Source organism: Rhineura floridana, chromosome 6 (genome assembly GCF_030035675.1).
Source record: "Rhineura floridana isolate rRhiFlo1 chromosome 6, rRhiFlo1.hap2, whole genome shotgun sequence".
In the NCBI taxonomy this organism is placed as follows: Eukaryota; Metazoa; Chordata; class Lepidosauria; order Squamata; family Rhineuridae; genus Rhineura; species Rhineura floridana.
In genome coordinates this window covers 60,330,431-60,356,907 of record NC_084485.1, presented here as the reverse complement: position 1 = coordinate 60,356,907, position 26,477 = coordinate 60,330,431, and the positions used below count along the sequence as shown (strand labels likewise).

The 26,477-nt window shown below is 41.5% G+C and overlaps 1 protein-coding gene and 1 pseudogene across 2 annotated transcripts in view; one reads left to right on the top strand and one right to left on the bottom strand.

The window, feature by feature from the left end:
* Positions 1 to 26,477, top strand: part of CAMK1G (calcium/calmodulin dependent protein kinase IG) — a 51,927-nt gene that overhangs the window by 10,573 nt on the left and 14,877 nt on the right. For both annotated transcript variants that reach the window (XM_061632050.1, XM_061632051.1), the window contains exons 2-8: positions 2,799 to 2,920; positions 12,452 to 12,580; positions 15,273 to 15,347; positions 19,679 to 19,817; positions 22,069 to 22,192; positions 23,144 to 23,219; positions 24,679 to 24,791. In XM_061632050.1, coding sequence (XP_061488034.1) covers positions 2,829 to 2,920; positions 12,452 to 12,580; positions 15,273 to 15,347; positions 19,679 to 19,817; positions 22,069 to 22,192; positions 23,144 to 23,219; positions 24,679 to 24,791 — 748 coding nt within the window. In that variant the 5' untranslated portion in view covers positions 2,799 to 2,828. The remainder of the gene's footprint in view (positions 1 to 2,798; positions 2,921 to 12,451; positions 12,581 to 15,272; positions 15,348 to 19,678; positions 19,818 to 22,068; positions 22,193 to 23,143; positions 23,220 to 24,678; positions 24,792 to 26,477) is intronic.
* On the bottom strand, positions 11,569 to 11,998 carry LOC133386653 (large ribosomal subunit protein uL15-like; annotated as a pseudogene).

Below are 26,477 nucleotides of genomic sequence, written 5' to 3'. Positions count from 1 at the left end.
GTTGCTGTGTATATAAACAATGAGCAGCTTTAATGTCTTTTCCAATGCCAACTCAACATTCTCTATCACAGTGAACAATGTGAGTCAGCCATTATTGTGGTAGTGTCACATATCACTCACAACCACCATAAGAGACAGAGTATTTCAGGTGATTCACTTCTGGAATGGCATGTGTTTTTCAGTGAGAACTAGGGATGGGTAAGAAATTTGATTCAGTTTGCCGAACTTCAAATTCACATTTTCTGAAACAATAGGAGAACCGAAACACAGCCATCCTTTGAAATGAGCACTTCTTCAAATTTTGCAATGCTGTTTGCCAACCAATGTTTACAAAAATGCATATGTTAGGGGAAAGTGAAAAAATGAATATATACGTGAAAATAACATACACAAATGCACTATAGGACAAGACATTGCTTGCAAAATGTGTACATTAGTCAAAACTGCCTACAAAAATGTGTTTCTTATGAGAAATGTGCACTAAAATGCTGGAGAATTTTCACAAGGTTTCTTTTTTAAAAAATCGCAAATTGCTGCAGAAATGTGGAGACCTGAATTTAAGAATGGAAAAATGAAGAACAGAGAACCGAAATTGAGAGATCTTTCCATTCCTAGTAAGAGCTGAAACACTCAGCTAAGAATCAGGTGTCTCATTAAAACTGTAGCTCTCAATCGTTGTGTGGACACCTCTGCTGGGGTTTATTAAAGTCAGGGCTTAACAGGGTACAGACTGAGACCCAGTTTGCAATGCCTTCTCCTAGCCCTGAAAATAACAGCAGAAGAGTGTATGTCAAGAATGATCAAAAGGCTATTGTTAAATTCAGGTACTGTAAGAGAAGAACCTACCTCACAACTAAACTTCAGAAATATCAATTTGCTTATCTGGATTGTCGTGGGCACAAGATAGATTTGCAAGTCTTAACTTCCAATTATTTAACAGCAGTGACAAAAAATGCTCTCTTTTCCTAAGCCAACATTTTGCACCCACCTGTGGTTAGTGAATATTAAATGTCACAGCTACCTACTTACCTATGCCTTGTTTAATATATTGGTGTGGGATATTTACATGGTGAATAGTAGAATGTACCTGAAGCATGACCAAAATGCATTTTCCTTACTGCCACATGCAATCACAATGAGCCCCTTTTGTCTGGTTTTAAAAGTAAAAGTCCCATCTTGCAAGAACCCTGGGTCCAGAAAGGTTGAAGACTGCGGGTTTAGGAAGTTCACGAAGGTATATTTGGCCACAGCAAATCTAATGTTCATATTAGATTCTGCACTGGCTTCCTATTTGTTTCCGGGCTAAATTCAAAGTGCTGGTTTTGACCTATAAAGCCTTACACGGCATGGGACCGCAATACCTGGTGGAGCGCCTCTCCCAATATGAAACTACCCATACACTGCGCTCAACATCTAAGGCCCTCCTCTGAGTACCATCCCATCGAGAAGCTCGGAGGGTGGTGACTAGAAATAGGGCCTTTTCGGTTGTGGCTCCCGAACTATGGAATGGTCTCCGTGATGAGGTGCGCCTGGCGCTGACGCTGCTATCTTTTCGGCACCAGGTGAAAACCTTTTTATATTCCCAGGCATTTTAATGCGTATTATTATATGTATTGTTGTATTTTGCTACTGTTTGATTATTTTTGTTTACCTTTGTTGGTTTGATTCTATTGTTTTATTGTATTTATATATTCCTGATTGCTTTATTTTATGTACACCGCCCAGAGAGCCCTTGGGCTTAGGGCGGTATATAAATTAAATTAAATAAATAAAAATAAATAAGAAGTGCTTTTTTTTGTGATGGTACTCACTGATGTGGTACTATCACCTCTTTTTTGTTTTTTTTTCTGACCATGGCACCCATTTTACACTGGTATCTCATTTTTTTAAAATTGCGCTGTGTATTGGACATGGGAGACCAGCCATCAAAAATGGAGTCTCCTGCCCAAGAAGAATGAATTAGAACACCAGCACGTTATTAAGTTCAGTGGTTACAAAGTATGATAAATTAGAACAGAGTTGTGCAGACTTCAGGCTTGTGAAATCTTCAATCTATTTAGCTTTTATTTTTAACTAGACCCCCATGATCCATCAGCTAGACTCAGGCCATAGTGACATGAGTGGAGCAGAGATATACACTTGCAATTAAAGAAGGAAAAAAAGAGCACCTATGAGCATATGCTCTGCCCAGGAATTTGTTGGCATTACCAGATATGAGCACTCAGCCTTTTCTCACAAAAATGTCCTCCTGGTTTCCTCCTGTCCTTCCCCGAGTTTTCTTCATTTCAGCAGGCAGAGAGAGAAAAATGTTTAGTTGTTGCTGAACAGAAGTCAGAAACAATTTTCTGCAAGTCACCCAGATATCTACCAGTAGATCCCAATTTACTTTTTGCCCACCCCTGTCTTAGGGCACCAGCAAAATCTCTTTCCTTATTGGTAATAGCAATGTGAGAACCAGCCAAGTTCTAATTAGTGTAGACGTGGCCCATGATAGAATTGAATCCTTTGTGGGTTCACACAATTTCTAAGAGGAAGAGAGAGGCCAGTCTTGTTGTGTTTAGTCTTTGTCAGGTATGTGATTCGAAGAAAGTTTATTCAGCAGATATTGTAAGGAGGGGACTGAATTGAGAAACTAACCATATATTATACCAGAGCACACAGGAAAGTGTCAGAGCTGTGCCACACAAAGATGAGCATGGATTGATAAGTTAGTAACTGTGTTCCAACTGCAAGAGCAGGGAGGGTTTTTTACCCTCCCTTAACAGTTTTTACTGCTCTGACACCATTTTGATTTCCAGTCAGAACACTCGGCTTCAACTCTGGAGAAGATGGGCTGCCAACAAGAGGAGGAGGGCAGTTCTTGGAAGAAACAGACCAACAACATCAGAAAAACATTCATTTTCATGGAAGCACTTGGGTCGTAAGTATTCATTTTTTTTATTTATCTATCTTTTAAAACATTTGTATTACCCAGCCAGGGCTCAAGGAAGCTCCCAGCAGAATATACACAATACAACCAATAAAAAACAAATAAATAAGGACGATAGAATCAATAACAGCAACACAGGACCATCATGCCCATTTTACAGCAAAAGCCCTTTCAAAGAGAGTGAGTCCTGAATCTTTCAAAAGTCTGCAAGAATAGAACAGCTTCAGACCTTGCTGGCAATGTTGTGCCTACTCCTTGCCACAGCTGTTCTCTCCTCACACCGTACAGCAGGGGTGGAGTACATTTTTCAGCCTGAGGGCCACATTCTCTGCTAGGCAAGCTTCCAAGGGCCACCCGCCAGTAGTGGGCAGAGCCAGAAGCAAAAGTTGGTGGCACAACGAATGTACATGTTTCCTTTGCACAGCAGATCAGTGCTTAAACACATTCACACGCCACTTTCTATCCTCCATCCAGGAAAGCAAGAGTCACTGTCAGAGTTCAAAGAGACATTCCAGCCAGACACAAACATTCAAGGAGAGTGTGAAGCAAGGCCGGTGAGGGATGTGAGCTGGGGTAAGAATGGGCAAGAAATTCAATTCAGTTCGTATTTCAAGCCGAATCTGTCAAATTTGCACTTTCCGAAACAATATGAGAATCAAAACACAGCCATCTTTTGAAATTTGCACTTATTGGAATTTTGCAGTGGAGGTCACCAACCAATCGGTGTTCACAAAATGTATACGCTAGGGGAAAGTGTGCATGGAAATGAGTATATGGGTGAAAATAACATACAAAAATGCATTGTATTAGTCAAAACTGCCTACAAAAATGTGTTTATTAGGAGGATTTGCACTAAAATCCTGGTGAATTTTTTTTTAAAAAGCAGAAATGTGGAGAACTGAATTTATGATTGGAAAAATGAGAAACTGAGAGAATTGAAATTAACAGATCTTTCCATCCTGACGTGGGGAGAATCCTCTGGGTCAGACAGAGAGGCCAGGAGGGCCACATTTGGTGCCTGGGCTTGACGTTCCCTGTGCCTACAGTATAGGCACATAGAGCAAGGACCAACCCACAAATAAGATATTTGTCACAAATAAGAGGAAGAACAGGAAGTGGCAGCACAGAGTGGCAGCAGTGTCTTGACTGTTGTAATGCAGCAGTGGGAAACTTGTGGTTCTGCAGATGTTGTTGGATTCCAACTCCCAGAAGCCTCAGTCGGCATGGGCAATGATCAGAGATGTAGTCCAGCAACATCTGGAGGTCACAGGTTCCACCACCCCACCCGTTACAATGTCTAGGTAAGTTATACGATACAGTATAAATCTCTTGCAAAGCTTGCAACCCTCATGGCTTCCTGCTTCCTCCATTCTAGCTGTGCTCTTACATTTCCCTTGCTCTCCTTCTTTCCTGCCTCCTGCTTTCCATTCTGTTTGACAAATACAATCAGCATGTTTCGTAAGAACCTGTGGCCCAGTTGCAGCTGGCTCAGCCTCTTGATTAGGATTACATGGCTGAGCAGTGAAAAGATTTCTCCTTCACACTTTACATCCTCTTTAATTCTGTCGTGGCATTTAAGTGACTCCAATATTGTGCCACAAGTGTCATTTTTCTCCTCCCTCCAGCCTGTGAGGAATCTGCTTGTCTTCTCAATTATCCTTGTTCATAATGGATTTTTAAAAACACTTTACTCACTGCATCAATTTACATTTTTCTAACACTGTTTCTTTTAAAAGAAGTCTAAGGAGTGGCTGAAAATGCCTTTCAAAAAACCAGCCTTTTACAAAAATCTTAGTATTTCAATAGTTACTTGCATCTCAATCAGGATTAATTACTGAAATGCCGGTGATTTTCCCCATGAGAAAGTTTTGCATTTGGATATGTGGTAAAATGAACAAGTAGCATTTTAAGCTGAAAAGCTATCAATGAGTTGAAAAGTTTTTTAAAAATTCTTGTTTAGAAATAGGGTATAGGTTGTTTGATATTTAAAAACTGATCATTATTTCTGACTAATCAGAAATCAGTTGCAACTTGCAACTAAACTGTGGGCGATTGGCCAAGAACTGGCAAATATCACTAGAGAAGATGTGTCTATTGATCCTGGCTTGTACTTATTGTCTTTGTATGAAGGTGACAATATGGACTTGAAATGTAAAGATTTAATTTCCTTTTTATGGCTGCATGGCACACTAAAGTGCAATGGTGGAAAACGCTGGAGGGCCTGGACTTACCAGTTTAGTATTAAAATGTTTGGCATATTGCACTTGTGGATAAAATAACCCACAAATTCCAACTTATACAGAGAAAAAACAAAACCACAAGCCTTCGCTGCCATTTGGTAGAGATTTACTGAATATGCAAGTATACATGATCTACAAGACAATTTACCAGAGGCAACTAAATTGATCTGGTCTAACTGATGGTTCCTAGGTACATGTTCTTATATTGATCTGTTATGTGCTCTTAAGTTGGACACAGTGTGATTCTGTATTGGGGGTCTGGATGTTTTGTTGGGTTTTGTTTTGTGTTCTTCTGTTGTCCTTTTCTTTTTTTGCAATAAAGAAAATTTCAAAAAAACCCAAACCAAACTGGATCGTGGATTGTTGCATCAGACAACTGAAGCACAGGAGGTGAAGTTCCAACAAGGTTTATTATAAAACTATTGCTTACATAACAGCAAAGCTCCAAAACCTGTGCTCAGATCCTTCTCTTTCCTTTCTGTTTCCTGTTTTAAGTACATTTTGCATCAAACCACACTCTAAGCCTTTGATTAACGTGCAAGAGTAGCCAATATAGTGCCCTCCAGATGATGATTGACTCCTGCAATACTCATCAGCCCAAGCCAGTATGTGCAATGGTTAGCATTTATGGGAACTGGAGTCCAACAACATCTGGAGGGCCTTACATTGGTTATCCATGCCATGATGAAACACAACTAGAAATCCTTGGGCCAAATCTGGGGCAAAGAAGAGTGAGCTGGCCCATCAGTGATTTATACCCATTTATTGTTGTTAATTAAGGGATTCACATCTCTCCTTTTCCATGCATAGAGCTCCCAGGGGAGCTAACTACAGAATAAAAACAAATCACATGCACAAACACACAAAAATGCACGTATCTATAAACACTGTGAGGAAGAAAGCCTTTGAGTACCTAAAAGGAACTTTTTATCCCTATGGAGATAATTCTGTGTACAATCATTGAGTGGGCAGGAATTTGTTCCAACTGGCTCCATGTGTTGACACTTTTGCACAGTCTGTGTGTGATCTGTGCCCTACCAATATGGAGAACCTAGACATGTATAGCTTTTATACATGTAGGCTCTGTGCAGGACAGCTGAAGAAAGTGTAGCAGTTGGGGGCAGAGCCAGCAAGCACAATCGTGATTCATACACACACACACACATTCTCTGTTTATCATCAGAATTATTGCCTGCATAAGGCTCTACTCTCCCACTGATCTCTTCATAACTTGGGGCAGGCACCATAGCTGGGTGATAGAGCCTGTGCATCTTATGTAAAAGATCACTGGTTCCATCCCTGGCCTCTCCAATTAAAAGGTGCTGCCTGACACCCTGAAAATCTGCTGCCTGTCAAAACTGTGCTTGCTGGACTAGTGCTCTGATTCAGTATAAGTCAGCTTCCTGTGTTCTTAAGCTTCAGAGAAAAGGAAATGCCAAAAAATAAACAGTCTCAGTGTGAGGTACCAAGCCTCCTCTCCAGTTTATAATGAATTTGTAAACAGTCATTGGCAGCATCGGTCTATAATGGAAAATGACACAAGAATTGTGAGCAAAATTGAAATAAATGTAATGCTATTAAATGAAAGCCTGGAATGTTTAACTTCATTTGTTAGAGCAGGGAAAACAAAATCCCTCTTCAAATCTGCTTCATTTGAAACTGAGACATTTATTAGATTTTGAATTTTAACAGAACCGGAGGTCTGGTTTTAAAAGAATATTTTTTCAAATATATTAAGTGTAGAGCCTGCTTTCTACACTCGTACTTTCATGTGCATACATTCCTAGCTTGTGATGGATCCTTGGTTAGTCAGCCCTAGGGATGAGATCAGTTATCCAGAGTCAGTACCCTGTGGTGCAATACAGAAAGAAGGCTAGAGAAAGCTTTTGTTTCCTCTGCACCAGCTTGTTGATTCAAGTAGTCTAAATGTGGGACTGTAATTATGTTAAACTGTTTAGAAATGAAGCATAGAACAGATGCCAGAGCATCTGAGCTGTGGGCTGATGATTTCCTCCTGTCTTCAGTTGCAAGGAAAGATGCTAGAAATTCTGATTCCCTCCCAAATGCTGTGGGTGTTTCTGTGGGAAAGTGTTATTGGAAAGTGCAGATAAGAGAATAGAAGTAAAGTAAAGAATGGAGATGGAGCACACAGAATTGAGTCGAAACAGCATCACTCTGAACTGTTCATATTCCACATGTCCGTAGATGCAATGTGCAACCATGGAATCTGTTATCTGTTTCACAATTTAGTAACCTCAGAATATAAGCTTCTACTCTTCCTTTTTATATTTTAAAAAGCAGCACAATAGTGTGCTAGTTCTCACGACTGCAAAGTAAAACAAATGGTGAACATTATTTGGGACATGCTGAGAACCAACATAGATGAGACATTGTTCATGCAATTAGTCATTATATGAATAGCTTTTAGAAAGTAGATAGGTACAGGGAGGGATGTGGATCAGGCCCCTGGCACTGGGGGTGTTAGAGGGACTTTAACTCTTTGCCCTTACAGCAGTTTTGATCCAGCAACAAAGCTCTGCTAATCAGTGTTTAGACTAGGGCTGTGAGCACACTAGTTGCCTACAGCAAAGAGTTTCCATTGGCCACATCTGGAGGGGCAACAGGTTGATCTGCTGATCAGTTGTGAAATCTGTTTGAAGTTGAATTTTGTTTTAAAAAACACTCAAGCTGATCCTACCAGGTTTACAGTAAAAACAGGTGGGGGTTGACTAGCATTGTGTGCCCCCATTTTCAGAAAAGAGAGGTGGACACACACTGGAACCAGCAGAACAGTAAGTGTGTCTTTACCCTCTGTGTGTGTGTGTGTTTGCTTTCAAGAGAGAGAGAGGAATACAAACAGGGTATTACAAACAAAAACATGTTGAAAAATGTTAAGGTCTCTAATTTATTTAAACTGTAATTTATTTCTGCATCTCTGCAGCTTCAAGCTGCAAAAACAGGCAGCTGGACTGAACAGAAAATGAACAAAACATTTTATATTCATATGGCTATATATTATGTTTCTCTTTGAAAAGTACTCTAGGTCTGTGAATGGGGGAAGAGACCCCACTAATGTTATTACAGATAGTGACCAATGTAACATTAAGTTGGCCTCAGAGAAGCCATGGAGTTTCCTGTTCCTCAGAGAACATCATGGAACCTTTCCTAATTAATGTGCCATGTGGATTATAGACTGCATTTCCTCATGGTTGAAAGATGGCTCTGAGAAAATCTTGCTTTAGAATTGCAAAGCCCCTGTGGCAATGTCTTTACAGCAACCATTACCAAGTTGCAACTGCTGCTCAGGTGGTGAGAATTAGGGTGGAAACACACTCACTGTTCTCTCAGTTCCAGTGCGTCTCTTTCCTGAAAACATGATGCTAGTCAAACCCTGCCCCTTTTTAAAACCTGGTGGGATCAGCTCGAGTGCATTTTCTTTTAAACATTCAGCTTCAAACAGTTCCGCAACTGACCAGCAGATCAACCCATTGTTCCTCCAGGTGTGGCCAATGGAAAAGCTTTGCTGTAGGTGACTAGTGTGTTTACAGCCTTAATCACTATTGATCTGTAAACCAGACAGTGCTCTATCTGAGCTAGCCATATTTAACTGCCTGTCCAAACCCTTTAATAGGTTTGCCAGCTTTAAAAAGTTAAAATATACTTCCTGTCATAGAATTGAGAGCTGTAATAGGAATTCATTTATACGGTCTTAATTAAGCCTTGTCAGTAGGCTGATCAAGAACTGAACTAAGATCAGAGGCCAAAAGGAAAGTTTCTGCAGTGGCTTAATTAACTGGTAATTTCCCACTCATTAACTTACTGCAGGGTTTTGATTAACCTGCCAATACATTATCCATATAGGCAGCTTGGCATACACAATATAAAATAGCTTGCACCTCCACTACTGTAAGCCACTGTCACACACACACATATAGACACACATACAAATGCAGACTGTAGCATCCTGAAGCTACTCCGGCAGCCCATGGCAAGGAGCTGGCTGTCATGCCTCAGGATTCTAATGTCAGCTTGAGAAGAACTGTTTGGATGACTCAACAATAACCCACTCCACTCAAGGGGGAGAGCTCACAGCACTGCTGTGGCCTTAGGACATGGCTCTGTCATAACCCTCAGCTTGTCTTGCTCTACAGGCAAAGTAGGAATGTGCAGAATTGATGATGGGCCCTTTAAATATTGCATACAGATCTCCCACTGGAAGGGAAGGCCCCGAAGACCTTCTTAAGCCTTCAGATCACTCTGGTCCTTAGTTGAAATGACAGAATTAATGCTCACTGAACAGGTCATCTTGAGAAGACCACAGTCATAGCCAGAAGCATGTACTGTGTCATTCATTGCTGTTGCTGGAAAAGGTGGCATTTCTATGCCTATAGGTCATTGAGGTCCTTCTGGATATATATAATCAAAAACATATAATTCAATAACATGTAAGAAAAAAGGAATAAAAGGAGGAAATGGAAATGGACTGCCTTTAAGTCGATCCCGACTTATGGTTACCCTGTGAATAGGGTTTTCATGGTAAGCAGTATTCAGAGGGGGTTTACCATTGCCTTCCTCTGAGGCTAGTCCTCCCCAGCTAGCTAGGGCCTGCTTGCCACAGCTGCGCAAGCCAGCCCCTTCTTTGTCCGCAACTGCCAGCTGGGGGGCAACTGGGCTCCTTGGGACTATGCAGCTTGCCCACTGCAAAAAAAGGACAAATTTGTGTTATTGCATTCACTTTCCTTGGGAAGAATTATAATTATTGGTACTGGAGATTAGTAACATGTACTTTTTAAAGGTTTGTTTAATATCAAGATATTGTATTTCGGGGTCTTATGATACTCTCACTTGAAGAATTATATATTATGTCAGTCTGGCATCCTGCTTGTGAATAGACTAACATTTATTATTCTCTTTTGCTGCCTTCCTTTTCTTCCCTTCCCTTTCCTTGACATGGCATAGCCATCTCTTTTTTCAGGTAGGAAGACAGAACCTTCAGGAGCATTCATATATTTGAGCTACATTGCCAGTTCTTGTCTCTAATCAACTTTCTCCTTTTCTTTGCCAACACACTCTAGTAGCAAGTCTTTCTATAGCTATTGGAGCTTAGGTTGATGAATGCCCTGTTTTAACCCTGAGAAATACGCTTAGCACCCCTAACAGCCTAAGAAGCCCAGAAGCAGGACTATGGTAGAAGCTGAACATTTTAGACAATCTCTGTAGTGCCTTCTGGAAATCTCTCATTCTCCTGAAACACTCTCAGTTTGGATGCTGAACATTTGAACAGGGCTAGCTCAAGCCTTTTGTTGCCCTTATGTGTCCCACTGTACAGAGGACAGTCCTCTGTTTGAAGTGTTGAACCTGTCAGAAGGCAGTTCTCTGTTTGAAGGTGTCCTCTGTTTGAAGGGCTGTCTGTTGGTTTAAAGAGAAAGATCCATAAGAAGGAAGAGCTGGGGCCCGGAAGTCACCAATCAACAGCATTAGCAGGCTGAACAGACATATAGATCACAGTCTTTCCCACTATGGTGAGATGTATTCCTTTTAAAATTATTGTTTCCAAATTTGCATCTGTACAAATAAATACACATGTGCAAATTTTATGAAAATCTATGTCCTCTTTTGTTTTTGAATTTCTTCTTTTTCTCTTTATTTTTCTTTTTTTGTGATTCATAAGTGGCCACCCAGGCTTCCCAAGAAGCCCCTGCACTGTTGCAGAGGATTACTCGTAGCAATCTTAGTTTATATGCAAAGCAGGCCATGCCAGAAGTACAAAAGAGGTAGATGGATATGATGCTTCTAATATGGGGGAAGGCAATGGTAAACCACCTCTGAATACCACTTACCATGAAAACCCTTGCCTTAAGTCAGAATTGACTTGAAGGCCGTCCATTTCCAATGTGGGGGTGGGAGGAGATGGAACATCTCTTAAATTATGCCACCCAGGCTCCTATATGGTAAAGCTGCCTTTTCATTTGAAAAACTTCTGACAATGAACATGCTCCTAGTGTGTGGAGGCAAGCCAAATCCAACATTATTACCCAGCAGAGCCTGGCTATTAGTATAAGGGTTTCCAAAGGAAAACAGTCTCTACCTTTTCCTAAGTCTTCTCCTACAATGATAGATGACAAAATGTGTGAGCAGCTGAAGTGCTGGAAACAACCTGAGGTTGTGTATGGTGCCAAATGAATGCCCACCCCGTGCTAGTCCTGTACTCACCTGAGTCCATAAAGTTGAGAATGTCAGAGAAAACAAAGGGCCAAGTACCATAGCTTAGATGTGGATTAGATAGGTAACCAACCCCTTCTTCTCCCTCATTGAAAACTGCATTTTTTTTCAATTTTAAGCTTATCAAAACACATCTGAAACTATGTTTATTTCAGCCTGAATATGTACAAAAATCCTTTATGCCACTAGTATAGAGGTACCACCAACTTCTTTGATTTTTTTCCTTCTGCCTTTTTGCTGGACAATTTTGCTTTCACAGTTGCAGGCTGTTTTGGCAGTTTTACCTTGTCCAGGACTTTGTCATAATCTGAGCATACAACATCAATAACTGGAGCTGTTCCCGCCTAATATTTGGTATAGTTGAGCCTCACTAACCAATGTTTATCTAGATTCACTGTAGGTCAGAAGTGCTGGTTTTTCTTCAAGTGTTAATGTCTCACGCCAACTTTTCCGAAATAACTAGGATGATATTTGCCAAAATGGATTCTGTGCTGGTGCATACCCCCAGCATTAAAACGTCCTCCTGTCTCCTGTGTTTGCCAATATAGCCATGGCCATGGCTGACATGACTCCAGAGTTTCCTGGTCTTCCTCGATCTGGAAAGCATCTTGCTCAGCCAGAATCAAAGAAAAATGAAAACTACCATGTTGATGTCATCTTCAAACTCATCAATACAAGTCATCATTTGAGATTTATACACTACAATAATATGTTACCAAGAAGAAGAAGAAGAAAATGACTATGCAGCTGCTATATTTCAGCCCACGTAATGACCAAGCTGCTGTTTCCTCTCTAGGTTTCTTATACCATCATCAATCTATGAGGAGAACTTCAAATCCCACTGGGTATTTATGTAATTAACACACTTGAATTTGCAGCCAAATCCCCAGGTCTAATTACTAATGCCATCTGCTTAAGAAAAGGAATGTTGTTTTATTTCCATTTTCCTTCCTAGTTATGTATGTGAAGGCATTTTCTGTTTGTGTTCTGTGATAGTTAGCAGTTAAGCCATGCCTCTGAAAACCAGTTGCCTACCTTTTCATCTTTGCTTTCCTCACAGAGGTGCTTTTTCAGAAGTTTTCCTGGTGAAACACCGAACAACCAGCAAGCTTTATGCTCTGAAATGCATTAAAAGGTCACCCGTAGCCCAGGACAGCAACCTAGACAATGAAATAGCCGTGCTGAAGAAGTGAGTATAGTTGGAACACCAAAACAAAACCAGATGCCATTTCCAGAGTCTGGGTATATAAGGGATAAGACGGTCTTTCAGGTATCCTGGTCCTAAGCTGTATAGGGCTTTGTACACCAAGATTAGAACCTTGAACTTGGCCCTGTAGCAAATGGGCAGCCAGTGCAATTCTTTCAGCAGCGGGGTGACATGTTGGTGATACCGTGCCCCAGTAAGCAGTCTCATCACTGCGTTTTGCACCAGCTGCTGCTTCCAGACCAAACTCAAGGGCAGGCCAACATACAGAGCATTACAGTAATCCAGCCTAGAGGTTACCAGTGCGTGGACAACAGTGGTCAGGCTCTCCCGGTCCAGAAATGGCCACAGCTGTCTCACCAGCCGAAGCTGATAAAAGGCATTTCTAGCCACGGAGGTCACCTGGGCCTCTAGCAACAAAGATAGATCCAGGAGCACCCCCAGACTACGGACCTGCTCTTTCAGAGGGAGTACAACCCCATCCAAAGCAGGCAACTGACCAATTATCTGAACTCAGAAACCACCAACCTACAGCGTCTCCATCTTGCTAAGATTCAGACTCAGTTTATTGGCCCTCATCCAGCCCACCTCCAAGTCCAGGCAGAGGTCCAGGGCTTGCATGGCCTTTCCCGATTCAGATGTTATTCAGACTTGTAGTTGTTGTATATTTGTTTCATTTATGAATCACTGTGTACAAAGCATCTCAAAGTGATTTCACAATACAATAAAGCTATATACTAAAAAATGAATATATTAAAGCAGTTAAAATAATTGCATATATAAAAACAACTTCAAATGCATTCAGATACCAACTGATCTCCTCTAAGAAGCTTGTTGAAAGAAGGCTTCAAGAGGTGCCAGATAGACAATAAAAATGGCACATGTCTCATATGTAATGGGAAGGTGTTTCAAAGGCCTACACTAAAGACCCAGTTCTGATATCATGCAGAAGGAATAGACATCCTGATAAGATGGTATCTGCAGGTTGCCCTCTCCTATAGAATACAGTGTTTGGTTGGATGTATAATAGATCATTTAGGTCTTTCAGACTTGTAGCACAAAAGTATCAAAAGTAAGTTTTACTAATTTTAATTGGATTTAGTCCCAGGTGTGAAGGTAGGTATAGGATTGTATAGGTATGCTCATTTTTCTTCCTGGGAATTATAGTTCTGTAGGAAGTTAAGGATCTCTAACAAAGGATTCTCAGCACTGTCACCATACTATAATTCACAGGTTTCTTTGAGGTAAGTCATGACAGTTAAACTCATATAAAACCTATCAAGAATTTTATAGTGTACATCTTTCAAAGGAGACTGGAGGAGTTGGTTTTTCTCTGACTCATTGTTTCCAATGGATATATTTTGCTTTCTTGATTGAGGAGTGCCTTTACTGAGAAAATTAGTGAGTATCTCAGCCCATTCCCCATTTGACAGTAGTCCCAAATCTAGATAAAAGGACATTACAGTCCCATGTTATAATGGCCATATACAGAACAATGGATACCTGTTGGCCAGCTGCTTAGAAGTAGATAGACGGTGGTCACATCCACACAATACACTGAAAGCTTATTCAAAGCACATGGCTTCCCCCAAAGAAACCTGGAAACTATAGCTTGTTAAGGGTGCTGAGAATTGTAGCTCAGTGAGTGGTAAACTACAGTCCCCAGGATTCTTGGGAAGCCAGGTGCTTTAAATGTATAGTATAGGTGTGACTAAAATGTGGGGGTATTTTGCAAATGAGGGTTATTGACCATGAAAGCTAAATAAAAACTCCACATTCAGAGGCAGTTATTAAATGACAGAGCCAAACAATGAGAAACAGTTATTTCTTTCATGCCCTTTTTGTAAGATTGCCATTGGTTGTCCAATAAAAGAAGCAGAAAAGTGGATTAGATGGACCTTCAATTTAATTCAGCAAGATAATATTTACATTATTAAAAAGACATGAGATATGAAAGAAAGGGGGAGAGAGGAAAACATGAGACCTATTCTGAAGAATGTGACCTTTGTTCTTTTGTCATTAATGAGAAAAGTGCAAGGGTTTTTTAATCTGGATGATTACTTTTTTGGTGAAATCCAATGTTTGCAAGTGGATTCCCACTTGTGCAATGTGGATTTGCTGTTCTGTCCTTCCTCAGCATGCCTCCAAAACCTGTTCTGGAGGGCCCTCCAACCTTCCAGAGCAGGTTTTGAGGGTGTGCAGAGGGCTGCAGGGGCAGAAGAGGCTGGTGAAGTCCTGTTTTTCAAGCATTGGATACAACCCATTGTGATGACAATGATTGTCTTGTACACTTGGAGGGGCAATTGTGCCTTAGGGAGCAGTATATAAATTAGGTAATAAATAAAACCCAGTATGCTTTGTAATAGTGTACATAGCATAAGAAGTTATCTAGCCCTTGTGGCCTGAGAAATAGTGTGCTTTCTAAGCAGATAAACCATTTCTGTGATTTCCATTTTCCCCCTGAGTATACTGTAGGCAGTTTTGGTTATAGCTGGGAAGAAAAGTTCTCTTGCTCTTAGAAGTTTTTTGTTCCTTGAAGAGAAGATATTCACAATCTTTTCTGTTTCCTGTGTAAATCAGAGCAGGCAGATTGAAGTAATGACACTTCATTCTGAATGGAAAAAAAAGGATTGTACAAGACAGGAACTGATTATAATATTTCTGTCTTTGGTTGCAGAATAAAGCATGACAACATAGTGACTCTGGAGGACATTTATGAGAGCACCACCCACTATTATCTGGTCATGCAGCTGTAAGTAACAAGAAATAAAAGTAAGCTATGGTGCTGTGAGATTTCCATCTCGTCACATTTTGTTTAAAAAATGCAGCACAATCGTTTTATGGAAAATTAATTGGACAATTGCAGTGTTTGTTTTTAGAGTTTGTATCATTTGTATTTTCTCTCATTTTATCTCATTGTATACCATTTTGATAGCCTCTGGCTGTGAAGTGCTTGTAAATGTATAAAGTAAAATAAAAATAAAATCATATGCAAGCACCAGCCATAACACAAAGAGGAAGAATCCCATCAAGTTAAGAGTAGTGCCATGGGAGCAGATCCCACACTGCTGCCATAATGGCTAATCGGATGACCTGTGACCACGTTGAAGAGGCCAGTCATGCAGATTCTTTCCATGAAACCAACATAATCATCCAGAATTGCGGACCCACACTTTCGGCCATACCATGAAATGTAAACACACAGGACATACTACTAATGTATAGGTCTGTAATGAATGGCAAAACATATATATATTTGAGGGTGTGCATATATATATACACACACATACTAAACAGATAGATCTGACCCCTTAGTCCAACTTTTTCCTCCATTTTAAACAAGACTGAGTGTAATCCAAATCCTATACGTATCTACTCAAAAGTGCCACACAGTCTATTTGGGCTCACTCCAGATAAGTACAACACTAACAGGACTGAGGTTAACTAGCCCTAGGACAGAGAATCCTACAAGCTCTTAGGATCACACACATGATAATTATTTATTTTTATTTAATTACATTTCTAGACCGCCCTATAGCAGAAAGCTCTCAGGGCGGTGTACAACAAATAAAATCACAATTAAAATATGAGCAAGTGTGAAAAATATAATACAATTATAAAAACATTAAACATGATAAAAATCCAAACTAGAATTGCCATTGAGTTTATAAATTAAAATCCATATTAGGTTTAAAATTAAATTTAAAATGTTTAAAAAGCCTGGGCGAAAAGGTAGGTTTTTACCTGGCGCCGAAAAGATAACAAAGAAGGCGCCAGGCGTATCTCGTCTGGGAGGGCATTCCATAGTTCGGGAGCCACCACCGAGAAGGCCCTAGATCTAGTTGTTGATCTCCGGGCCTCTTTATGAGTTGGGACCCGGAGAAGGGCCTTCGACGTCGAGCGTAGTGAACGGGTAGGTACATAGCGAGAGAGGCGTTCCACCAGGTATTGCGGTCCGATGCCGTTTAGGGCTTTATAGGTAAGAACCAACACTTTGAATCTGGCCCGGAAACATATCGGTAGCCAGTGCAGCTGCGCCAGGACAGGTGTTATATGGTCAAATTTCTTTGTCCCAGTGAGAACTCTGGCCGCAGCATTTTGCACTAGCTGAAGTTTCCGAACCGTCTTCACAGGTAGCCCCACGTAGAGTGCATTACAGTAGTCCAATCTAGAGGTTACCATAGCATGGATAACTGAGGCGAGATTCTCCCTGTCCAGATAGGGTCGTAGTTGGGCTACCAGCCGAAGCTGGTAGAATGCATTCCGTGCCACCGAGGCTACCTGAGCCTCAAGTGACAGGAGAGGATCTAATAAGACCCCCAAACTACGTACCTGCTCCTTTAGGGGGAGTGTAACCCCATCTAGGGCAGGTCGAACGTCAACCATCTGGGCAGAGGGCCCTCCCACCAACAGCATCTCAGTCTTGTTAGGATTGAGTTTCAGTTTATTAGCTCTCATCCAGCCCATTATCGCGGCCAGGCAGCGGTCTAGCACATCAACAGCCTCACCTGACGAAGATGAAAAGGAGTAGTAGAGCTGCGTATCATCAGCATATTGCTGGAAACGCACTCCAAAACTCCTGATGACCTCACCCAGCAGCTTCATATAGATATTGAAAAGCATGGGGGACAGAACTGAACCCTGCGAGACTCCATATTGGAGTACCCAGGGACTCGAGTAATGTTCCCCCAGCATCACCTTCTGGAGACGATTCCCGAGATAGGAGCAGAGCCACCGCCAAGCAGTGCCTCCCACTCCTAAATCCGTAAGTTGCTCCAGAAGGATACCATGGTCGATGGTATCAAACGCCGCTGAGAGATCAAGGAGAACCAACAGAGTTACACTCCCTCTGTCTTTCTCCCGACAGAGGTCATCATACAGGGCGACCAAGGCCGTTTCTGTACCAAACCCCGGCCGAAAGCCCGATTGAAATGGGTCCAGATAATCAGTTTCATCCAAGAGAGCCTGGAGTTGGCGAGCGACCACACGCTCTAGGACCTTGCCCAGGAATGGAACATTTGCTACCGGCCTATAGTTGTCCAAATTATCAGGGTCCAAGGAGGGTTTTTTTAGGAGCGGTCTCACCACCGCCTGTTTCAGGCAGGGTGGGACCACTCCCTCTCGTAAAGAGGCATTAATCACCTCCTTGGCCCAGCCGGCTGTTCCATTCCTGCTAGCTTTTATTAGCCATGAGGGGCAAGGATCCAGAGCAGAAGTGGTCGCCCGCACCTGTCCAAGCACCTTGTCCACATCCTCGATAAATTTTCAGTTGGTTTGTGGGTGGCATCAAATATTATCCTTTTTTCTTCTCATCTACCCTGATGCTCCTCCACCCAGCCACAAGTCCAGTTCTCTCCCCTCCATTAATAATATCTTTTTAAGGAGCTGTTCAGAGTAACAGAAAAAGCTGTAGCTGAGATTGGGGGAGGGTTCTGGAAGAGGAGGAAAAAGAGCATAACTTTTTTAAAACTATTTCGCTTTAAAGAGATTGATCCCAGTAAACTGACATTAAAATCCATATGCAATCTACATTTCATCTTTATGCCACTTGCAGTCAATGGGCTCCCAATAACAACAACAACAAATAGTAAGAATTATGCAACATAAAATTTATGGGAGGAGGTGACCTCTGCATAGTGGACTGTTGGATCCTGAACGAAACCTTCATGATCTACTGCGCCTCCATTACAAAAGGAAACTAAGGGTGTATACAACAAAGTTATCCCGCCCACACAAGGACTTCCACTTGTGCAATGGAACTTCCCTTCCCTCTCATCCGGCATCCCCTTAATCTGTTCTGGGGGTTCTCCTAATCCTCTGGAACAGATGGGAGGCACAGGGAGAGGAAATTCCATTGTGCAAGCAGAGGTCTTTGTGAGAACAGGATGATTTCCTTGGTTACATCCCTCAGGGATTAAGAGGAAGATTTCTGATTTAATTCCGTATTGTGGCCATTACAAAAAGGAAGATAGGTTAGGGTATCAGCAATAGAGCTGGATTGGAATAGAATGGAGTTTTTGCTGGATTAAAGGTTGATTCATCTTATGAAGATACTTTGTGCCAATTAAGTGCTAGTAAATTAGATTGTCCACAGAAGACTAGAAAGAGCTTTGTGAACAAGGCTAGAAACCATAACAGCTTGGAGAGAACAGGGTAGAAGAAATGCATGGTCTAAGGCACAATAGGCCTTATGTTTCATCCTATGTTACTTACTACTGGCTCATTTTTCTTTACAAATCTAACCAAGGCTCAGGAAACGGGGCAGAACTTCCATTCTCTAGCTGGATTTTCAGGTTTCTTAACAGTAAACCTGAGGGTTATATTAATGTGTTCATTTCTATCATAACTGTATGTGTGAAGCTGGCATTATTTCATACTTGACGCTTTATGAATATTTTTTGTGACTGAGAATCAGAAGTGCCATACCAGTACTTATTATCCCAGCAACTAGAGCACATGCCCATATTCATTTTCAGATGCTCGACCTCTACAGTCAGAGGCAGCATACTTCTGAATACCAATTGCTGGAAACCACGGGAGGGGATATTGTTGTTACACTCAGGTCCTGCTTGTGGGCTTCCCGTAGGCATCTAGTTAGCCACTGTGAGAACAGGATGCTGGACTAGATGGGCCACTGGCCTGATCCAGCAGGCTCTTCTTATGTTTTTATTACAGATGAGCACCTTTTCAGGTGCAGGAATCTTTAACATGCCAGTAAACAAACCAGTAAATAATCTATTCAGTGAAAAATGCAACAGAAATGGGAACCCTGAAAATGAACTGGAAGTGAAATCTGTAAGCAGTGCAGCACATCTAAATGTTGAATCTTGTTTCTCTAAATGTCCCTGAAGAAGGACCAGCGGGGTTCAAAACACATTGGATCAATAACTATATCTTTTGACTACCCAGTTGCTTCCAAGCTATTCAGTGGCACTATGTGTTGCACTTGAAATTAGCGTGGAGAAAAGGAAATAGAGAATTTAGACAACACGGTTTTCTCTACCTAAACATGTATTCAGACTGAATGTGCATGCTGTTTAGTAAGGGCAGCTTTGTGATTCTTCCAACTATCTTCCTCCACAGAGTGTCTGGGGGAGAATTATTTGATCGTATTTTAGAACGAGGTGTTTACACAGAAAAGGATGCAAGCATTGTAATTCAGCAAGTCCTGGGAGCTGTGCATTATCTTCATGAGAATGGGATAGTCCACCGAGATCTGAAGGTATACTCCTTGACATTCCGTATCTTGACCTCCATGCTGCCAAATTATCTGCAATGTATGCATAAGCTCAAAGCCTTGCACTGAGTCAGGCATTCTCTCCACATTCTAACTCACTGAAGACAGAGCTGGGCATATTAACAACACAAATGGATCGGGAGCAGTATTTACTCCAGAATATCATGCAATATACAGTTGTTCTAAATACCCATTTTTTTGCTTCCCATTCCTCAAACTTCAGATCAGCCACGTGTGCAACAAATGAAAAGTACACACTGTAGTCTTGGCCTCTGTCTACGTTTCTTACAGTGCACTATTCCCAGAATAGTGTGTTTAGGATTGCCACTTTAGGCTTCTATGCTGTGTACTCTTAGAAATAAGACATGCTGAATCCAGTAGGACTTTCTACTACTGCTATTACTACTGGGTTTAGTAATAATATCCCATTTCCTGTCTGAAAGGGTAGGATAATAAACCCAGCATAGCCTCTTGTAAGATGGATTTGGAGATAAAATGGTTTTGGAGTGATGCATTATGTGATTTTGCACAGTTTCATAAATGTGTCCATTATTGCATACTTTCCATTGTTACTGCAGAACAGCCAGACAGCTCTGTCCTCCTGGTTTAGAAAGAAAGTTTTTAAAATATCCTTTCTGTAGTATTTTTTGCTTCCACAACATTGCACGTGTGCTAAAGAAAAGAAAGAGTTCTGATTATCCTTGTTAGGATGAAGCATGAAGGAGTTAGGATGAAAAGGAGGAGTTCTGATGATCCTGTTTGGGATGAAGCACAATGGGTCACCTCCCCCTATGCCTTCCTCATTTCTGCAGCAAAACAAGAGCATAGGTCTGGCTATAGTTCAAGAGTAGGAAACCTTTTTTTCTGTCGTGGACCACTTTCCCTTGGGGATAATCTATCAGGACCTGCATGTCAGTGGTGACCAGAGCCAACAAGGAGTAGAGTGGGAGATAAAAGTGTTGTGGATTAACTAATCTGGAATAAAGACTGCTTTGCTTCCATTTATGACAGATTAGAGTTCCCAGTCCTATGCAGGTTTACTTGATAAAAATCCTACTGGGTTAGATGGGGTTACTCTCAAATAAGGTTAGTATACAAGACTAATAGTGCTACTGTTCTGGAAAGTAAGTGAGAGTAATTCATTTCTGACTTTAGTGTACTCTATATAACCCCACTTACCAGACATTTACACATTTGTTATCAGACAGGTTGGAGGGGGGCTTTATTTTTCCCAAGCGATATAGCTTGGGGCGGGGGACCACACATCAATATTTTAACCAGATAAAATACTGCCCTTTCTAATTGTTCTGACACTACACAGAAAGGGGGCAAGGCATATTCAAACGCCAGGAAAAATAAGAAGGAAACAAACAGAAAAGAAGGAACTCTGATAGGATAGAAAAATGAGACAGTTTCAGGAGGCATTGGGGGTCACATAAAAGGCAGTTGGCCCCCAGGTTGCAAGTTGCCAACTTGTACTGTAGGTAGTTAAACACTTGAAAGGGTGGAGGCAACATGTGGCTCTGTAATATTTGCTTCTCATTTTACTGATTGTGATTTCATTATATAACTCATCTCTGGCCACATCCTCCCCTGCTTGTTTGCTTGCTTGCTTGCTTATTTGTTTGTTTGTTTGTTTAACTTATATCTGTTTGTTTATTTGTTAGTCTGTTAAATGTGTATATTGCATTTCCACCAAATGGCACTCAAGGCAGTTAGCAAAAGTAAAATATAAAACATAAAAACAGGTAGGGGAAAAAAATATATAAAAACAGTCAAAAATACAAATTGCACATTTACAGTCATCTAATGTCATCTACGAGAGCCAGTGTGGTTTAGTGGCTAAGGTGCTGGACTACGGCCTGGGAGACTAGGGTTCAAATCCCCACATATCCATGAAGCTCACTGGGTGATCTTGGGCCAGTCACTGCCTCTCAGCCTCAGAGGGAGGCAATGGTAAACCACCTCTGAATACCGCTTACCATGAAAACCCTATTCATAGGGTCACCATGAGTCAGAATCAACTTGAAGGCAGTCCATTTCCATTTTCTATGTCATCTAATGATGGTAAAGGCCTGTCTGAATAAAAATGTATTTCACAACAGAAGGTCATCAGAGAAGAGGCTAGACAGGTTTCCATTAGCAAGGAGATCCAGAAACCTGGGAGCAATCACTAAGAAGACCCTGTCTTTAGACATTTTACTTTATAAGGTTAACTCTCAACTGTTATCCCTAGCCTGAAAACCTGCTCTACCTAACTCCCGAGGAGAACTCTAAAATCATGATTACAGACTTTGGCTTGTCTAAAATGGAGCAAAATGGCATCATGTCTACAGCATGCGGGACTCCAGGATACGTCGGTAAGCAAGTATATGTTCAATAATCTATCGCTGAGGTCATGCATGATGACAGTATCATCAGTTCCTGCCACCAAATATATCTCCTTGAGTGTGGTGGACATAAATAGGATATTGAGTGCCTAACCACTTTTATATTACTTCTCCCCATTTCTGTATTACTGTTATTTAAAATGAAAATCACTATCTGAATCTGCAGTTTGCCAACAGAATTTGAAATTGGAATGTATTGATGTTTACACAACACCCTTATCTTTAACATATTGTTCCTCTTTGGATGTTATATGAATGCACAGAGTGGATCAGCAGGATGCTATATGCCTGGCATCCCTGTGTATATAAGTGTATGTGTCGAGGGCGCTCTTCATGTGATTGGGAACCCTTCAAAAGGGAAATTGCATGGAGAGTCACCTTACCTACAATTTTATGTACTAGAGTTGCTTCCAGATGACCTGTTTATTGAGCATTTATCAAGATTTGTTAGCACAATGTTTATGGCGAGGCTATATGACATCAGCTTCACATTGAGCATTCATTCTGATTTGCCTAGATGTTGGGCACAAGTGATCCAGCACCCACCCACTCCTCATAGTTAAATAATGTATGAAGAGAGCTATTGATTTCAGTGGAGGTTTGCTTAAGAGTTAATGTGCATGGAACTGCAACCATATCTGTCGACAGCTTGGAGATACACTTCATAAATATATGACCTACCTCACTCTTTAACCAAATGACTTGTAAATTGAAGGAATCCAGTGCTGTCTTATATTCTACACATAAATTAAGCTGTGTTACAGATGGCAGCTTGTGTCTTCACCTGCCTCAGATGCTGGGGGTTTCCTTTCTGCCCTGCAACATTGAAAGGGTTTCTTGTGCTCATTTTGGGTGTGATTGTTTTCAAAGCTGAATAGCTCATTTTATTGCTAACCTGGTTTTTATTTTTCTTTGCTGCAGCTCCAGAGGTGCTAGAACAAAAGCCATATAGCAAAGCTGTGGATTGCTGGTCCATAGGTGTCATTACCTACATCCTGTGAGTGTCATCAGTCATCATCACCCATTGTCTTGACCACAGCAAGTTTGCCAATGTCCACAACCAATTTTAGCCCACAAAAATGTTTACTAGACTGCATGCTCTGCTCACATTCAGAGAAAGAGAAAGTGCAAGAACGTGTTTATGATTCATTGATGGCCTTCATGGAACAAAAAAACCCACAGCTCACTTCCCATTATAAAACACTTCCCCAGCTTAATAGCTTAGTGTGTTTTGGTACTTTACTCATCATAAGCAGATGTATAGTTTTAAAGCCTATACTATAAACACTTAGGTTTTCCATCTTTACGATGCCTTTTATTTGTCTTTCTTCCTTTCTTTCTGCATTTATATAATGATTTTCTACCAGTGCACTCAAGGCAGTTTACCACTAGAAATACTAAGCTAATAAAATGGCAGAATTCTCTCTGGCCATTGGCAGTTTCTTCAGAAACAGGGATTGTCTCCCTGGCTGGGAATTCTCCTCTTCCACCTTTTGTTTTTCTGCACTTTGCCACTGTGATTGTGCTTGCTCTCCAGATGACCTTGGCTAAGAAGCTCACAAGAAGCTCACAAGCCAGGGGTCCCCAACCTTTTTGGGCTTGGGGGGGCAAAGAAACTGTTAGGTGAATAACAAAATACCCAATTCACAGAAGAAAAACTGGCAATGCTCAGAACTCTCCCCCCCAAACAGCAGACAAAACACACACACCCAAATAAATAAAACAGGAGGGAAAAGCAGGTGACATCCCCCATCCAAAGGAGGGGGAAACTAAATTCCAATAACAATTAGTAATAATAATAATAATAATAATAATAATAATAATAATAATAATTTAAACATTGGGTGGCCTTAGAAGATGCAAAGGGGGTGTCTGAGGACACCATGTCCACAGCCACCATGTTGGAGTGAGGGGTGAGGGGTAAGCCAGATCGAGACTGTGGCATGATGGAGGGAGGCTGTAATCCTTTGCTCCTGTCATGGTCCTGATCAGAATCACCTTCCCCTTCTCCCCAGCTCCTGCTGGACATAATGGGAGAAAATTCCAATGATGCCACAGGACAATGTCTGTTCCCAATTAATCTTTTCAATAATTGTCCAAAGGTTTTAATAAAAATCTGACTCTGAGTCTTCTCTGGAGTATGATTGCTATCTACAGTATTTGGTAGCTGCAATGGAGAAGGAAGCCCCCTCCAAACAGTTGATACTCACCGTAAAGGGGACAGCTGGTAAAGGCTCCTGGCAATTACCCTAACAAAATGAAGTGTTTAACCTCTTTTGTAGTGCCATCTTCACAAAGAGCTTCCTGTTGTTTGTGCACAGCTCTAGCATCTACTCTTCATTCCCTTCCACCCACCCCGCTTAAATCACCTTTTAATACACAGAAAAGGGAAACCATGTATATGGCAACAACAGCTAATCCAAATGCCTTTTCTCTTTTTTTACAATCCACCTTAGCTTGTGTGGATACCCTCCTTTCTATGAAGAGACAGAGTCCAAACTATTTGAGAAAATCAAAGAAGGCTACTATGAATTTGAGTCTCCCTTCTGGGATGATATCTCTGAATCAGGTACTTCCCTGCCTTGCAAAATCTCTACTTATGCTCTGTTAGTGTTTTGAGTTTGCTGTCTGAATTATTGTCAGTGGGCTTGTCACTAGGGAGGGACTTAAGAAAAATACATTACTGTTCCTTGATGGCTGGAAATCTCTCTGTCTTGCCTTTGAAAGGTGACCTCCTTCTGCTAGTAGGGTGGCAAGGAGCAAGAGATGAAACTAGCAAGTTTCTGGTATTTTTTCACCGGAGCTGTATAATGCTGAAGTATCCTTGGGATGCAGTTTCTCTTTGGGAACCTGAAGCAGGATTGGGAGTTTGCTGACTGATTTTAGGAATCTACTTATTTCCAATAGACTCGGCATCTATATTTTATAATATTAAGTAAAATGTGTATAAAAATAAACAGATATTGCAAGGACCCTATAAATCTCTAGTACTCTTATCCAGAGGAATCTAAGCACTTGATAAAGTGATTTGCAACTCATGTTGTTGGGTGTAGGCTACAGCCACAGTTAAATCTCCATTCCTTAGACCTGACACAAATAATAATGCATCAGTTGTTACTAAAGTTGTGCTATATTTATTAGATGAAACTGACCTGTTGTCTAAAATTCTGACTGAAAATTCAAAACATTTATGGATATATGAGATGGTCCCCTTTTACTCCTTGGCCTATTTACTTGGGGTTTTCAATGTTACTGTGGCCATGAAATTTAGGGTATATTTTATTCTGAAATATTGGGCAGTTTTATGGATAACCAGAACATCTAGTAAGACCTTTGAAGGCTGCCAGGAGCGAAGCCAGTGGAGCTGGAACTGGCAGAAGAGATGGCCACACCCAGCTGCTGCTTTAGGCCTCTTGGAGGGGAGGACACTGGTTGCACTGGCAAGGCACAGCAGACAGAGACATTTTGTTTCCTTCCACCACCCCTTTTCCTGGTGTCCCAGCTGCCAGGATGGAGGACCCTGTGAGTGAGCCAAATGGGACCAGGATATTGCATAAGCCCCCCCTCTGCCCCTCTTCTGACCACCCCCAGAACATCCCTTTTTCACACCTTCTGATGGCTGCCACCAGCTCTCCTTATGCTGGGCTGAGATTCTCCGGTGGACTTCCGTCTGAGCCAGCTCAGTCCTGGCTGAGCCAGGATGAGGGACTTATGCCAGCATATCCAATTCCCCTCAGCCCAGCATAACAAGCACTTGGACTGTGCCCTTAGTCACAGAACTTCATTGACTTCTAAAAGGCCAAGAGTTCAGGCTATAATATTCCAAGGTGGGGAACCCATTGCTCTCCAACTATTGTTGAACTCCAGTTCCCATCGGCCAGCAAGGCCAACGGCTGAGGTGATGGGAATTGTAGTCCAATATCATCTGGAGGGCCACAGGTTCCCTACCTTTGTTCTAGGTCAGGGATGGGGAGCATCCAGCCTGCGGGCTAATGTAGGCCCTGCCAGGCTGACCAGTTTGACGTCTGCAGCAATTTTTGGCCAGCCACATCAACTTGTTAACTCACCTGACACATGACAACAGGTATAGAGCAGGTAAAGCTGCTGTTGTCAAGGAATAATTCACTTGTCAATTGAATTTGCATTCGATGCTGTCTAAATTTGATGCTGAGTGCAAGCGCTATTGGGATTGGTTCCACTCAGCTCAGGAGATCCAGAGTGGTGTGAATCTCTGCTAAAAGCAGCAGGGCTTGAA